At 39.2% G+C, this 17,967-nt stretch overlaps 1 protein-coding gene across 3 annotated transcripts in view; it reads left to right on the forward strand.

Moving 5' to 3' along the window:
• The window catches only part of CERS6 (ceramide synthase 6), a 115,916-nt gene that overhangs the window by 42,506 nt on the left and 55,443 nt on the right, over positions 1-17,967 (forward strand). For all 3 annotated transcript variants that reach the window (XM_071561678.1, XM_071561677.1, XM_071561679.1), the window contains one exon: positions 9,500-9,557. In XM_071561678.1, coding sequence (XP_071417779.1) covers positions 9,500-9,557 — 58 coding nt within the window. The remainder of the gene's footprint in view (positions 1-9,499; positions 9,558-17,967) is intronic.

The following is a 17,967-nucleotide window of genomic DNA, read 5'->3' on the forward strand; positions in this document are numbered from 1 at the left end:
TAAATGAACTGGGTTTCCATTCTCTTGTGGGTTCCATGTACTCATCATTATTTTATATTATGGAAATTAAATCAGTCCTCCCTAAGTTCTAGTTAAGGTGAACACGAGTTCAAAATTACAGTCACAATATAACAGTTAAAGACAACTAAAGGAAACCTGCAAAGACTGCAGTAGCTGCTGCTTTCTTATGTTCTTTGTAGTTTGAATTGTCTCACTCTTGATTATGAAAGAGACCAGCTGCTGCCTTCAGTCAGCTTCATCTTTAAATGGAATTGCCAAACAATGGAGCTAAGTGGAACATGGAGACAGAGCTGTGATTTTTCAGAAGAGACCACAGGAGATGTACAGCAAAGAAAGCAGGAGTTCCATCTGGGATCAGAATCAGAATCATTTAGGTTGGAAAAAACCTCCAAGATCATGGAGTCCAACTTTTGACCAATCACCACCTTGTCAACTAGACTGTGGCACGTCCAGGCATTTTATGAACACTTGCAGGGATGGTGACTTCACCGCCTCCCTGGGCAGTCTGTTACAATGGTTAACAACCCATTCTGTGAAGAAATCTTTCTTGATTTCTGACCTAAACCTCCCCCAGTGCAGTTTGAGGCTATTTCCTCTCAAAATCCTACTGACTTCAAGACTACTTTTCAAGCTTAGTAGATGGGATTCACAGGGTTTAAAAACTGACTCTTGATGGTTTGGGGAGGATATTCTGTGAATGTAGCACAGCGTTTTCTTCCAGTTTATCACTCATGTTCTACCCAAAGAATTGGACTGCATTTTCGCTATTTGTTAGTGTCTCTCAGGCACTGATATCTCTTGTTCTCTTGTTTAAAAATACTCTGTTGCTGTGAAAATGTAAGATGTCTTTTTTTTATTTCTCTTTAACAAAACTTTCCAATAAAACCAGTCTTGCCCAAGTAGAATAGCAAATAGCATAAAAGAGTTATTATCTATTAATACTGATGGTCATGTTTATTTCTCAGATCTGTAATGGTGCTTGTCAGTTCTTTAGGTCATGATGATGTTGGATTCAAAAGCTGAGCAGAAGAGGGGTAGGACAGCAAAAACATTTCCTCACTTTCACAAAATGTTCTGCTCTTTTCAATGCTTTTATTCTGTAAGTTTGGTATTTGCTTCCTGTGTATACATACCTTAGTTGTTACTTGTGCAATTTTTGCCTTGTACTTTTTACTGCTTTCTTGCTTTATCTTTTCCTGTTTCTAAGATGTTAATCCAAAATACACTTTTGTTTGACCTGTTCTGTATTTGTAGTGTGAAAGCAACATGAGCAATGTTCGCTTAGGCTATAGTAACTTTCTGAAACGCATTGCAAGCATTTATTCATGAAGAGTTACATTCAAATTCAGAATAAATTCTTCATTCATCTGGATGCAAATTCAATAAGTACAGCTATCAACAAAGTTCTACTCTTATTTTCATTTAAAAGGAAAGGCAAACATGAACAAAATGCTGCTTTAGATGAATACCATTCTTACTGCCATTTCTGCTGACTTCAGAGTATGTATATGTATGTATGTATGGCCAAACTTCGTGAACAAAGATTTGGGAAGGGCTCTCCCCACGTGGGTGTGCCCTTCCAGCCTGCGCAGTGGATTTTTAAGGTGAGGCTCAGCGTGCGCAGAACTGGCCCCACCGTTTAAGTCCCAAGGTCCATCTGCCACAGCCGAGCGAGCTTGGACAGTGCCAGTGAAGTCCTCAGGACTGTCTACAGCACTCAGTACTAACTGGGGCTGACCCTGCTGAGCATCCAAGATCTGACAGGATCGGATGGCAGAGAGGCATTTAACTGCCCGGTATGGTCTCCACTGAGACTCGAACTCACGACCTTGTGATCAGAGTCCGGAGTGCTCACCCTTACACTATGGGACCGCCCTTGACTTCAGAGTATAGCACTAGAAAATGGTGTTTGCCAAATTCACACTGAATCCATACAGATTTGGTCCAACAGCGGTGCCTTTTGCAGCAAGTTGTTCTCTTCCACAGGAGACTGCAAACTACACAGACTGAGTAGTCCAAAACTATTTCCTGTCTTTTTCTCTTTCAATCTCCACCAAAAGAAAGAACCTTGAGGATGACTTGTCCTCTATAGGTTGCTACTCACAACTGTCCTGTATCAAAATACCTTGCTCCCTGAAGAATCAGAGGCAGTAAGGTTTTGTTTTATACGTAGCAATGAACAAATTGACATGCACATCCTTACTTCTCTTTTTCCCTTTTATTTATGTTACGCAGTTTTGTATTATATTTTGTTGCCTTTCATGTTATAGAGATGCAGACTGTGTCTGTTCAGAGACACAGAGTTGCAAAGGAGAATTAGCTTCCACATTGTTTAATATTTGTCACTCACCATCATATAACTACATTGTTTTCTGCATTAGTAAGTTGTTTGCTAATGTGAAGGGGCTAGTGCTGGCCTGTGGCTGAGTATATGTAGTGGTAGTGGTCTCTGCAAGAACACGTACACAATGCTGGTGGAGGTGAGAAACTTGCTAGATCCCCTAATGCTTTTTGGGATGATGCTGTTGTAGTTAATGTAGTGCAGGCATATGGTTACCTAATGTTCAAAAAAGCCTCTGTTGTCTCCTGGTCAGTGGCTCACCAGGATGGGTATACACAGACCTACTGTGACATAACACAGAGCCCAGCCCACAATGGAGACCTTCCTGGTAACTTCATCTGTATGCTAAATTTTGCATTTTATGTATGTTCATGAACACATTGCATTTTATTAGTGTGCATTAGTGTGATAGGCCCTTCTGCTTGTATTGACCAGCATTGTAGTGACTAGCATTTGCTCACCTCTACAGATATATTTTGTTTTTCACTTCCCTAATGTTCAAGAAACTAGCAAATGAAAACATCTGTATGTGAGAGTTAAATTACTTTATTCAGAGAGTTCAAGCAATGAATCAGCTCATGTAATCCCAGTTACTTGCGGATTAAATCCTCAAAGATCAGGCCCTGAAAGAGATTGAAACTGTGACTGTCAGACAAGAAATATTTAGCACAGGGTGCTGCAGAAAGTGTGCTTTGAAATATTTAATGCTCTCCCTGGTGGTCAGTTACTTAAATACTTCCAGACTAATGAGTATAGTTTGGTTAGATCATGCTTCTTGGTAAGTTTGGGGTTCTGGCTCCTTTAGTTTCATTTTTGCTACTCTGATGACAGCACGTTTGCGTGAATAGTAGTAGAAAAATTTCTTGTCCCTGTGTCTTTGTAGAGGGCTTGAAATACTGAGGGATAATAAATTTTTAAAAATCACACGAAAATATACCCCAGCTTCACTCTAATGTACATCTTGTAGAGGTTTTTCTTAGGTTTCAGTGATGCAACAAACAATGACTGGGAGGTAGGGAAAGGGAAGGAACATAAATGACAAAGTAAATCTACTTCTACAGGATGCAAAGGGGAAAATAAAATTGACAAGATCAGCTTTGAATATACTGCTAAAAACACTACTTATTCTCCAGTCTCAACTCTGACAGGACTGTAGCTCCTGCTTAGCAGGTGGGGAGGCTCACCTTCTGAAATGGGAGTACAGAAAATAAAGGTACAGCAGACCCTACCCTCCCCAGAAGACTGATCTATAACCATGTAATGTCGAGAGGGTGTGGTTGCTGTGCACGAGCTTTATGTGTGCTGCATGGATCAAAGATTGCAGCACAGCTGGGCTGTTTCTTCAGAGAAATGGAGAAGCAACACTGGCATCTAGCCTTCTTCTGGAAAGATAATACTTGTAAGGGCTAAGCATCTGCTTTAGCAGGCTAGAAACCAATCTGGGACAAATTACATAATGCTACAGGAAAGTAACATTCAGCTTGAAAAAAAAGAAAACAGCTCAAAGTTACCTGTCACTACAGTTGCCTTATGCATACATATATATTGACCATCATGACTCAGACAAAATTTCTAAGTGAAAAGTAACTGCAATCTGGAAGACTCAAGTTATTGTTCCTCTAGAACTGTAAAAGAGTGGGACAGTGAGCAGCTGTTTTGTTTGGAAACAGGTGACTTGTGAGATCACTAGTGAGAGAGTAGAGGTCCTGATTAGAAAGGCTTTGAGTTGATTTTTCTCTCCAAGTCTCATCAGCTGTGTACATTAAAAGTCACTGATGACAAAACAGGTCTGTTGATAAAACCACAGGGGAGGGTACATGGCAGCGGCATCTGTTTTTAATGTGTGCAATTCCCACGAGCTTTCCAGATAGTATATCTTTATAGGGCAGGATTTGGCAATGCTAATAGATCTCTGCAGTCTTATCAGACCTTTATTTTATGTAGTCATCAAAGTACTCACAAGAAAACAGTTGCATAACCATTAAGCAGAAACTATGTAACCTGAAAGGTGTTACCAAAACACCTTTTGTATTATGCGTATTTTCTGGCCTAATTATATAAACATGCTTTATTATTTATTAAATGATGTCTCTTAAATTTAGTACCGTGTTTCCTCCCTGCTTTTCTGCACTACTAAATTTTGCTCTTAAGACTTTTGGAGCTGCATTTTGAACATACAGATTTAGGACAGGACTGGTCTCAAGTGGCACTGTAATATTAAATATTAAATAACTGATTCAGACTGCGTCCAAGAGGAGAATCAGATGACAGTTAAATCTTAAGCCAGAAAATTGAAGAACAAAACTATAAAGATTTCTCACTTTATCATACCCACTATTTTGCACATCATAGTGAGTTGTGCATAGCTATCTCCTTTGTCAAATAACTTCAGCTTAACCACAGTGCAGGAATGATTTACCACTTACATGGTCCAGTCTAACTCATCAGCAGTTGAGGCAAAGGAGAGGCAAGATGATTTTATTTATTCATTTGGTTGGTTTTTTATCTGTGTATTCTTTTCTTAACATATTTTATGTCCACTTGCGTCTGCCAGACTTTGTGGAAATGCAGCAAATTATCATTACAGAAATCTGGGGAGGCAGCACATTGGAACAGTGGAGATACTGCCATCAACTACACAGTTATACTTGCAACTTTGTATGAGAGTAGTTACCAAGAAGGAAGATAAGTAAAGATTTAGTGGAGAGTACTGTTTGAGCTGCTAATCGTCCTATTTATTGGATGGATTAAGCTTTATTTTTCAGTGCTCTGTATTGTATCTTTACATGGTTTATTGCCTAAAAAATAGTATTTGGGCAGGATTTTCTTTTTTTTTGAGGGAGAAGGGTTGTAGTTTGTGTTCATTTTTGTTTTTAAGCTAAAGCTGGAGTCTAATAGGTCAGTAGACGATGTCACAAATATTAAGAAGCTGATCCAGAAGTTCAGGGTCCATTGGTTTTGGAATCATCCTTTAAATACCTCTCCTTAGATACAGTTGTCTAGAAGGAAGACATATCTCTGGCTAGGTCAGGAGCAACATTACTTGGACTAAGTCCTCCTGAGGGAATCAGAAAGTTGAAGGCTCTGGTACTGTGCTTGGGGGAGCAGAAGAACGCAATTTTAGGATAAAACAAGGATGCCTTAACTCACAGTGGGAACGTGGGGAGCTTAGCAATGCTTTCCATTTAAAAGAAGTAAACATTCAGTGTTGTTTAAACTTAGCTTCAGAAATGCTCCTTTGAGCACTCTCACAGTGAACATACTCTTCATAGCCAAAGGAAATCATTGTGGCAAAAAGTAGTTTTCAGTCTCAGCTAACAATTCCATAGCCCAGCTACATGCCTGTCCAGTCCAGTCAGACAGTGGGGATTAAAATGCAGAACAAGCTGTGTGTAATGGCAGCTCAAGCTTTGTCGTCTTCTTCAGATTCAAAACCTGCAGCTGTAGAGTTTGCATTAGGCTTGATTTGACTTCAACTCCAAGCTGGAGCCCAGAGGTCTGCCAGCAGCTGAGCAGCAGGTGATGGAGACCAGCAATTCTGACATTTTACTGAAGTGCATTTCCATGGGAAAGCTTCAGGTGTCTAGTTTCTCTGAAAGCACTTTTTAGAGCGAGAAAGCCAGTTTCTTTGACTGGAGGCATTATGGTAGACTAGTTGCTAAATATGATGGGGGTTTTTAATGTTAACTGTTTTGAAGTGTGTCATTCTTATATTGCTGTTCATGGCCCAGTCTGTAGCAAATTAGTGGCAAAAGCATCAATGTAAATAACAACTATGATTCTAAAAGCAAAATGGCTGTTATGTTTTTAATATTAAGTTTCATTTTTGGTAGTCAAAAGTGAGTTGGATAGCTTTGGATCCTTGTACAGCATTTCTGAGCAGCAGACACTGGTTTGGCATCAAAGCCATAAGGACTGTGCACTGCCAGGTGGGTGCTGCAAAACTGGGGCTCTGCAGGAGTGCTGGCATTCATAGCCTGGCCTGTCAATCTTCCTGCAAAACAAGTAAAAGAAAGGGAAAAACTGCAGGAGCAAAGGGGCTTGTGCCTTTTCAGCCTTACCCTTGGAAAATGTGGCTGTTTTCCTGGTAGAGCAGCTGGACTGAGCTCACTCAGGCAGACAGGTCCATGAGGAGGATGGCATCTTTCTGACACAGAGCAGGAATGCATGGGGGTGCATGGGGGAAAGTTGCTTCAGCAATTTGTTTTTATTAGCTGAAGCCTAATTTCACATTTCAGAGCTGAAATTTGGAGGGAAATTTGAAGAACAAAATTCATCAGCATGATGAAGGGAACCTAGTTAGACATATGCATGAAAGCAGTGAAGTGCTTTCTCAAGTGGGCATGAATAGTTTTTGCTGAATTGAGCACCACACAGTATAGCAGGTTAGTTGGCATAGTCTCTGCAACTTTTCCACATGCTGAAGCATCTTTAAAATTTCATTGGTAGCTCAAAGTTAAAAGGTTTGAAAGGTTGAGAAATTGACTGTGCTCTGGATTGGGAATGCAGTTGGATGTGGAAAAGAGCAGTCTGCACCTTTGAGGGTCTCTAGAGCATTCATTTTAAGACTACATTAGAAAGGAATTAATTTTTTTGCTATGGAAGCATCACTTTTTAGCTTGACTTTGCTACAGTGTGTCAGATCCACATTTGAAACACTGGCCTGGTAAGCACCAGCACAACCTGAAGAACTTGTCAGGAGCCAATTAACTACTTAATTTGCACTTAGTCAACTACCACTTTGTGAATTCAGTTGGGAATAAGCCTTGATAACCTCACACTTAAGAAAGATGTCCTTTGCTTCTATGATGTTCTGTGCAGAGAGCCTTGCTTCATCTTCTGATTCTCAATCCAAGTACACTTGTTTGATAGGTTAGGGGGAAAAAGCATGTATTATCATATCCTTGCACACATCTATCTGCTTTGCAGCAGTTGAACAGCTGGAGCAAGGTGGTTGTCTTTGACACACACAAATAATACCCCGTACTCTTGGCTCTGAGGTTTTTCCAAAGCTTCAGAAATTCTCCTACAGGGCAATCCATGCCTTTCGTGTAAGTCTGCAGCAGTGGCAGTGCTTTGGGAGGTCAGTGGAAGGTTAAATGAGAAAATTGGTGGCTTTGAATTTGCTTGTTTCTGAAAAGGGTCTTTTTATTTTTATTGGGCTGATAGCTGCAGGAAATGCTGCAATCAGAGTTTTCCAAATGTCTGCACAGACTGGAAAATCTCTGAGACCCACCAGCTAAAACTCAACCATTAACGTATTTCAAATACTTTATACTGCCTTTGAACTCCTCTATGGAATATTACGTCTCCCAACAGCAAGCTAAAATGTCCTCAAATATGTTACGAATTTTGCTTGGAGAAATGTGAAATAGAGGTGATAAAACTCTTTGTGAGGAATTTATCAGAACTACTCACACTTAGGTGTGAAAGAAGGGCACTGGCTCATCAGTGACTAGGTTAGACAGTTTTTTCCTCCTAATAGTTTATTTTCATCCTTCAAACTTTCAATAGATGATGTATATAACCTTGAAGTTAAATGGCAGGTTTCCTAGCTGTAGGACTGACCAAACAAGAAAATTGTCACCCAAATAAATCCTTCCTTCATATTACTGTACTTGCTGTTTCTTCCATGTGCATGATCTGAAGGTTTCTACCAGCACAACACTTTGCCTCCAAGTACTCTATTGTCTCAATATCTTGAGGAAACTGCCAGCACAAAAATGGTGAGCCATATTACTACAGTGACTGAACCCTTGAAGGGATTGGTATTTCTATCATGTCAGTTGAATAAATTAATCTCGGCAGTGCTGTGGAGACTATAGGATAAAAGAGAGTTTCTCTTCAGCTGAAGTATCACACTCTAAATCTCATTGATGTTCTTACACTCTCATCAGTTTATCAGAGCATTATGTATGTGTTACACAACTGCCTTTCTAAATAGTTGTAAAAGTATCTTTGCAGAGAATAATTTGGAATAACCTTGTTTTACATAGAAACATTGTCAGTTCTGTAACGGTTCCAGTAACGGTTGAACACTCTCCAATGCCAATTAATGGGAAGCCCATAGTTTTGCCAGTGGAGAGCAAGTTTTAAGTGCTGTAAAATATGTCATTGAAGATGATTCACGTTGCAGCCTTGCCTCACACCAAGAAAGCTGAATTTCATCCTGGTATAAACTTTATGAATATTACTTCACTGGTGTTTATATTAAGTGTGTGTGTGTGTAGTCACTCCAACCCTTGGGGGAAAAAAAAAGAACCTACAGAAATTCCTCTAAGAATTTAGACTGGCCAAGGTTATGATTTTATTTCCTTTTGCTTCCATTAGCTCTTTCTTAAGTGAGTAATGAGTCCAAAAAATAGGAAGTTACTCTGTATGTCTTCTTTTATTGGAGAAGGAGGAAAGACATAGATAAGAGGATTGAATTAAATCTCCTGGTGATTTCTCTTACTTTCCATGGCATCTTGTTCTTAGCTTCTAGTTTGCCTCTCTGTGGAAATAAAAATCATAAGCCCAGCAATTATTCCATGTAGAATCATTTTTATCAAGGGAATACTTGAGAAGCAGATGTAAATTTTGGGTATATGTCTGTATCCAGTATACCTATCTGACACAAACACTCCCTAAAACAAGGTATGAAGTGCTAGAACCTGCTAAGCAAATTTCCAGCTTATTGTGAATGATGCTTTTCATTATCAAAGAGTGGATTTGATGTGCACTACTCCAAAGTCACCTGTAAAGTATCTTACTATCTTTGTCCTGGTGTCTAACAGCAGGTGAACTTTCCTGCAACGGATATGCAAATTGTCCTCTCCTCTCCACTGCTCCTCATAGTTTTCACAAAACTTTTAAAAAACTGAATTATCCTCGAAAATTTGTGTATTTTTTTTCCCCTGTCATGTTTCAGTGAAAGTAGCCAGTATTTTCAGAGAGCTAATGAGAGGCCAGGAAAAGCAGCCAAATGAGAAAAATGCTTGATAACAACAGTTGTACAAAACCAGACAAAAATTTTGCTTCAACTTCTGTTAATGTGACTAGAGTGTAGTGCTTTGATGGTGCTAGAAGAAATCATGTGTTGAACTGTAAATTATGTAAACCTGGTATCCTAGAGTTAATCTCTTGTACCTTTTACAGGTGGAGATTTACATTTTACCTTTATATATTTACCTATGGAGTACGGTTCCTGAAAAAGGTAGGCATTTATATTATTATGCTTTCATATGACATAACAGAGTTGTTTAAGTCTCATGTAGGTATAATACAAAACACAGGTATAAAGCCTATATTCATGAAGAATAAAACTAAAATTTAATTTCCATTCATAAAATGCTTTGCCACTGACATTGATAAAGAATATAAGTTCTTATCAATATTTAATTGGGCTTTAAAATGAAAAAAGTATTAACAACATGCGCAGTTCACTTTTCACTATAGGCATTAAGGTGTCCTATTCTCCATCATCCTTGTCTAAACGCCTCTGACAGATGTTACTTTTTACTAACAAACAAAATGCATTAGTGTTTTATAAAATGCCTTTTTTTTTCCTATTCTTTGTCTGATGTACTATGGAAGGAAATTTCCACGAAGTTTCCTGTCAATTATGTGTTTCAGGTGATTTAAGCAGAGAAGGATATTGATAGCTTGTAAACACTGGCATAGGTCTGTTAACCCTGCCATAGACAGTAATACGGATTTGCGGTGCAAATTGTTTTACAGTGTGACTTGTTCTCAGAGCTTTTGTGAAAATTGGACCATATTTATGCAGTTCTCACAGGTGAAATTAGGATTCACTCAGTGTGTTCATGTAATCTTACCTTTTTTGTTTTGGACAAAAATTTGACAGGAGAAAATGTATCCTAAATGTTTTTAGTGCTTTGTAAGTAAAAGAAGCTCTTAAAAAAAAGTACTAATCATTTTTATGGCAGTAGTTCTTCAGGCTCTCCCACGTTCCAGGCAACTTGGTGCCAGCAGGACTGATGATGTGCCTGTGAGGAGAGGGCACATCAGAGCTGTCCCTCAGCTGTTTTGCAGTAGTCAGCCCTAGGGGAAGTGTGGGCACCAGCCCTCCAAACCAACCAGAGCAGCATGTGATGTGCAAGATCTTGCCTCCTTGAACACTTACATTCTGTGTGCCCTTCATCCATTAACAGGCTGTATGGTCACGATCTGATATTCTGTTTCCTGCATTAGTTTTTGCAAATGTCTATGGTATGAAATACGAGAATAGTTTTAAAGGCAGTTGTCACAGCCTGAAAGGTGACTTGGCCTGAGGGTGTGTAGAGATCATGACTGTGAGTTCAAAGATTCTGTAACACACAACGACCCAGAGCCTTTATTGCCTGAACTTTTCTACTTCACTACTACAAATGCCTCGGAAATCACCATTAACAAATACCACAAAATCACTATGAGAGCGCATACCTATGATTAATCAAGCGAACCTCTCTCAGTGCAAAGAAAGTGTCTGTTCTAGGAAAAATTCTGAATAAGAGCATTTATATAGACTTAGAAGAATACAGCAAATGCATGCTTCATTACAAGCCATTGTCAGCTGTTTCCCAAGGGTGGAAACCTTTAGAAGTGTCAGGATGTCTTCCAGTTCAGCAGTTTGAGGAAGGTTGGCTGGGACAGCATGGTTGTTTGAACAAGGTGTACAAATGCTTGATTAACAAGGAGCAGTTGTATACTTCTGCTGTAATTTTAATTTTCAAAAATATTTCATTTTCACAAAGAGCAATTGTTCATTGTATAGTTGTGTATGTATTTGTAATTACTCATTTATACACAATGTCATAAATGAGTCTAGTAGCATTTTAGGCTATTGCTATTATTCCAGTGTTCTGTTCTTCATACTCAGGTTTTTAATATGGAAATATATGTAAATTAACAAAAATTACAATTCTGATTGTATTTATATTTACACCATCTCCCTAGTAACACTGTGTAACTCAAAGAAAATACAGGCTTTTTGCCTCTCCATTAAAACATTTTGGTATTCATCAAACATCAAAGATTTTCTGAGTCCGCTTAGGTGGGAGATCTGTGTTTGCAGTGATGCTGTGCCATTAACATTAAAAAAAACACCCAAACCCTAATCCTAACACAAAAGAGAAGCCTAACCCTAACACTAACCCTAATCCTAACCATAACTCTAACAGTAACCCTAACCCAGGAGTTGGGAGTGAAGAGAGGAGGGGGTCTGGCAGAATAGAGAGAAATAGGCCAGCCCTTTGTGGGCTGGTATCTTTCCTCTTCAATTCCTTTTCGAAGAGAAATCTTTGTCCGTCTTCAATTCTTGGCTGAAAAATGGCAATTTCCCAGACCCAAAATCTGGAGGGAGAGCTTTGCTATAGTACCCAGGTGGATAATCCTTTTTAATTTGGCTTAGTTTTCTTAACTGAATAAGTGCAAAGAACACTTAATTTCTTCCTCAGGAAGCTAGTGAAAGAATTTAAGCATAATGAATTTCCTGAAAAATGTGATAGAAAGATCTTTCCCTTAAATATCTGCTTTGCCTGGAGTGAAAGTTTGTATCATAGTCAGCATCATCTTGTGGTGTTAATGCTACAGTAGAGGTTTGAATCCTTTCAGATAACAAGGTCTGCTTAAGACCACACCTAGTGCAGGAGACTGGTAAGCATGGTGAGTGAGCTCAGGTGCAAAGGCAGGCCCTGCGGTGCAGTTCCATCACAGCAACATGTGCTGCCTTACTGAGGGCATGGAAGAGTGAATACCGCAAATGTTCGTGTTTTGACAAATGTAATATGCCACCAGCATAGCACCACATTGGAAATATTAATTTTGACTTTTAAAACCTAAGCTAGTGCTTAGTTAGTATGTAACTTAGTATTATTGGGTTAGACATTTTGGTACAGTATGTCTTTCAAACATCCAAGTGTAATAAGAACATATTTTTAAAAGGGAAACTATGTTTTGGTACTTTTCAAAATAACAGAACCATTCAAGATTGGTTGGTTTGTTCATTTCTGGGTAGGTAAGATCCTTGATTTGAGACAACTGGTTTTGCCATCTGTTACAGCCCACCCCAGAAAGGGAGGGTAGTCCAGCTTCTTGTTAATAAATCCCTTGAGTTTGGACCAGAGTGCAAGCAGTGAATAATCAGTGTATCTAAACATATATAGGTAGGGTTTATTCTAGAACAGTTTTGTTTCAAAGGCAAACAGGTATGTTGCCATTTTGAGTGTTACTATCTATAACAGTGCAGCAGTATCAAAGCATAAAAATAACACAAGGAAATGTGTAAGGAGTACAGCAATATTAAGGCATAAAAGGAAGGAAGGAAGGAAGGAAGGAAGGAAGGAAGGAAGGAAGGAAGGAAGGAAGGAAGGAAGGAAGGAAGGAAGGAAGGAAGGAAGGAAGGAAGGAAGGAAGGAAGGAAGGAAGGAAGGAAGGAAGGAAGGAAGGAAGGAAGGAAGGAAGGAAGGAAGGAAGGAAGGAAGGAAGGAAGGAAGGAAGGAAGGAAGGAAGAAAAAGGAAGGAAGGAAGGAAGAAAAAGGAAGGAAGGAAGGAAGAAAAAGGAAGGAAGGAAGGAAGAAAAAGGAAGGAAGGAAGGAAGAAAAAGGAAGGAAGGAAGGAAGAAAAAGGAAGGAAGGAAGGAAGAAAAAGGAAGGAAGGAAGGAAGAAAAAGGAAGGAAGGAAGGAAGAAAAAGGAAGGAAGGAAGGAAGAAAAAGGAAGGAAGGAAGGAAGGAAGGAAGGAAGGAAGAAAAAGAAAGAAAGGAAGAAAAAGAAAGAAAGAAAGAAAAAGAAAGAAAGAAAGAAAAGAGAAGGTGGAAAAATATATATAGCCACCACCCACTGGATGTAGCGATGAAACTTGGTAGGTGTAGCTTCCATGTCTGTTGGTTGAAGTGGCGCTCACAGCACTCCTGTCAAAGTGATGGTCTTGGTCTGGTGGGGCTGAGGGAAGTCCCCCACAGAAGTCAGACTTCGTGAGTTATTATACACTTCAAGCTCAGGTGGGAATGCCTTGTGCCTCCCCTGGGGCAGGGAATTTTACAATGTATAGTGTCATGGGACATGTCACGAGAGTCTGAATCCTCCTAAGACTCAGCATCAATCATGGTCCATCGTGGTCCAACATTTGAGATGAATAGCCCAGACCAGTTTCAAAATGTCTTTGAGGTTCCCAGGAGAGATTTTTACAACAGAGTCATCATGTAAGGGAGGATATTGGCATGATAAGAAGGATTATCCCACGTCACAGGATTTGCCTCTTATTAGCCTCTTCCCTTATCTGGAAATCTAGTTTCTAGCTTCAGGTATGCACACCTTTCTGCACCTGGGATAGTTGGACAATGGCACCCACTTACCTGATCCCAAGGTCCTTTTGCAATAGGCATTTTCAGGGAGGGGTAGGCTTTGCTGGGTGAGCAGCTGTTTCTTTTTAGTCTGCTACAGTGGACAAAAGTCTTTTGGTGATCTTAGAATGTTTAACCCATTAACTATATCAGTTTCATCTTGAGTGAGAAGTGCTCCTCCTTAGCTGATCTTATGACTTTAACTCTCTTAGAAAAGTGAACCAATTCAATCCTACAAAAGGTGTTCCCTAAAACACTATGCCCAATGTCTCTCCTCTTCTGAGATTTCTTTATTAACTCTTGAATTGCCAGGCTACAAAATATTCTGACTTCTGTATTTTTGTCCTTCCCTCCTGACGTGACCTAGTCTCCTTACAACCTGCTTTGCTTTGCTGCATATGTTGCTGGCTTGGGATTTTCTGCTTAATTTTGATTCCCTTACATTTTCTTTCCTTAGCCTAACAGTGAAATTCACCTACAAGACTGGCATGGGGCCCATCAATTACTTAAGCACCACTTTGAGCTAGTTTTGAGGTCCTTTGCTTTGTGCTGGCCGTTTGCCTAGAAGTGAATTTTGTGTTTTTTTCTGAAAACACCTTGTAATGCCCACAGCACATGAATCATTGCTATTTTGTCTTCTACTGTCACCTTCCTTATTTGCTGCATAAAGCAATTATTTTATCAGTGCAGAAACAGCAGAAGGGTGGTTGTTGGTGTTTCCTTGTGCCCTCCAGACCACCCCAGAAAATCTAAACAGGATAGTGTGGCAAACCACCATTCTTGCAAAGAGTGTCATTATGTCTTCTGTGGCTTTGTGGAGCTTATATGCATTTGGGGAACATATAATCAAGCTTAATAAGCAGTAATTAGTTAGACATATGGACTCTGGTTTAGATCTGAAAGTTAGCAATGTTAATTTATTTTTGAATGGTGGTGATTAACTACATTTAAGTTTTAGGTTTGCTTGTGTAGAGCATCTTGCAAGGAAAAGAGGCCTTGGGTTTCAGATTTGATTTTTGCTTCCCTACAGAAGCATGTGAAAGCTAATAAAGCTGCCCTTCAGGGCAGTCATAACACCCTTGGAAATGCTGTGGAAAGCTTGTCTTTGTTACTGCCCATGACTGCAGTTAATGGCTGATCTAGACAGAAGAAATTTCTGCACTGAATAAAACAACGTGTAAGTTTTTGTAGTAACAACTGCACATGAGATATCAATTCTTTTGACACACTATGTGCCCGGAGCACATTCTGGAGATTTGTAGCTTCCTTCTCACTGAAGGCTGTGTCTCTTCATCAAATTCTTCTCTTGGGTTTTGTCTTTTTCCAGTGACAGATGTATGCTGTTAAGTTATTCATAAAGTAAAAAAATGTTACTTCTGTTGAAAAGTGTTTTCCAAAAATCTCAATTCACACGGAAAAAATATCTGACCTAAAGCTTTGTCATCAAAGTTTGCTCTGTTGCAACAGAACTTGTCAACATATGTTTTAAATCAGTTTTTCTCTTAGTGATGTATGTAGGACAGTTAGATTGGGTGATTTTGCTGAATAAAGTTCATCATGAACTCAAGAAAATCCTTCAGGTTGGGAAGTGTCCTGTGTGTGGCTTTTTGCTGTAGGCTATCATCAGATGCTGATATTGTGTGTGAGCATTTTTAGCAATGTAAAAGGCACAAAACCTCTTTCTACCACCCACCCACTCTCCCTCCCTCCATCCGTATGGATATCTGCTTTCCACAGGCTCTAGATCATACAACAGCTTATTCACTACACACTCCATTACCTCCTGCCAAATCCACCACTGAACTACCAAGACAGGAGAACTTTATGGAGTTTCACTGGTCTCATCCTTGGTGCCTGTGACTCCAAATGGGCATATGTTGTCAACTTTTTTGTTATAATAAGGTTGCTCTTGAAGTGATACCATATGAATATGCTTAAAATGTGTACAGTTGATGGCACAAGCCATATCCATCTGCTTTGATTATTTCCCTTTTCTTAGGCCTAAAGAAACTGTAAAAGGGCAGCTTCTACCATTGGTGTTTGCCTTCTTCAGTCAAGAGGTGACTTTAACTGTAAGGCACAGCTGTATGATTGGTATGTCTTACAAATGTTTTGTGATATCAAGGAAATTTGTGCCCCTTTCACAAGTTACAGTGAAGTGAGAGACTTAAGTATTTGGCAAGAGAGTAGAGAAGGCAAGGCCCCTGCTTACTTACAAATGGACTGTGTGAAGAGGAGTAACTCACAGCCTTCCACATACTCAGTCAAACCATTGTATCACCAACTAGTTCTGACTTATGTATCTATAAGAGATCAACAGACTTCAGGAAAAAACTTGCCATGGAGTTATAGTATTTACTTATCATATTAGACATTCCTCCCTTTCTCAGCTCCTTTTCAGACTGCAAGGTTTAATTTTATTAGAGGGTTTGCTATCATTGTCTGTAACTTGTGAAGTTGTTAATGATGTTTCAGTGTCAAAGCATCTCAGATGAAATTGTTTCTTTGGCCTTGATTTCTTTGTTAAATGTTCCTCAAAAAGTATTGCTTCTTCTTCTGCAAGTCCTCTCTAACAATGCATTCAGTTGTAGCTTATTTATATTACCAAGTGGTGTAATAGTGGGATGAGACTTCCTGGTCCCCTTTGGGGAAAGGGTCTCCCATTGTTGAAGTGAAATGTGTGTTTGTCTCTGTTCTTTCCAACCAGAACTTTCAATTTGATGAACGCGAACTGTCAGCTTGCTAAGTAATGAGTATAAAGTAAATATTAGGAGATGACGGATTTGTCACTCGACCCCATAGCACTGTGTGTTTCAGGACATGCTCTGCAGTATGGTGACATCTATACTGAGGGGGTGAAACAGGTCATCGTATTTAGGATTTGAAGTTACCTCTGTCATTTCTGATACTTTATGAGAAGAGGGAATCAATGTAGATGTAGGTTAGTGTTCCAGCCAGTTCACTTTCTACCTCAAATATTACCAAAGAACAGATTCGATAATGAATATTCTTCTGTATAGGGAAACAGACTGAGGCACAGACTTTAAAAGAGAAAATGACACTTTCTTTGTTACTGGCAGCCAACTCCATTCTTTCCTGTTTTCCACAGCAGATTTAAATGATTTGTGGCTGAAGAGTGGGTGGCCCACAAAATAATTTAATGTGACGCATCCACTTTCCTGTCTACTCCTCATTGCCCGCATTCTTGGCAAAATGGCAAATGCTAGATATGACCATCCTATCTTACCTTGCAAGCTTCTGAAAGAGATGTTTTGGCACTGAGGACTGAAGGATTGAAGGCAGTCCTTTCACTACAGCATTCTTTATATCTTTATAAATCACTAAGATCGGAAGCATAAAAGATAAGTAACCAATTATATTTCTACTCTGATCATGGATATGCAAATTCTTTCCCTTTCTGAATGAAGCTGAGATTTTTCATTTGCATGTCTACAAAACACTTCCTTGCAGAGAACCACACCGGTTTTGATGCCAGCAAGACATGAGATTCCAGTGGCATTAAACTAGCTGCTTTGCTTATTGTTGACATAGGAATAAGATAATGTTTCTGTTTCCTTCAGTGATATTTGCAGTTAAATAATTGGTGGTTTGGCTCATTAAGAGTTAATGGTCTTATTGTGCTTCCATTAAATGGAAAAAAAATGTACTAGCTTAAGAAACAATGAGGAATTCAGCATTGGCTTGTTTCTTGCTTGCTTATCCTTGGTGCTAAGCAGTGGCTGTAAAATGCTGTAAAATGGAAAATCTTTAGAAACATCTGGAAGCAAAGCTTCCAGGTAACATATAGCGACTTTTCACATTTAGTTTCCTTCATTTAATTGCCCATGAGAATTGCATACTCAGAAAAGAGCATGAATTTTCTCCAGCAAAAGTCTTGTGAAGTCTGTACTGAGACTTAAAAACCTGAAGTTGCATTTAGATATCCTCTCGGGAAAAGGACCATCTGCCTGCATAAACAAATCTTGCTATTTTTCAAATTTAATGTTGAAGTAAGGCTGATGATATGAGAATGCTGTGGTTATGTTATAAAATGCTGGGTGCAACAAGTTTCTGTATGTATGCAGGTGATTGAGTGTCATTCCTAATGAGTCATCCCCTACAAGAGAACTGTGTGCTATGTAGTCACAACCTCTAGTAGTGCAAATAGCTTGCAAAAAACAAGGGAAGCCATACTGAAGTGTAAATTTGACTCCAAAACCCTATTCAAGTGATATAAATGGATGGAAGGCAAATAGAAAGATAGCATTGTAGTATGAAGAAAA

This window comes from Pithys albifrons, chromosome 8 (assembly GCF_047495875.1).
Source record: "Pithys albifrons albifrons isolate INPA30051 chromosome 8, PitAlb_v1, whole genome shotgun sequence".
Lineage (NCBI taxonomy): Eukaryota > Metazoa > Chordata > Aves > Passeriformes > Thamnophilidae > Pithys > Pithys albifrons.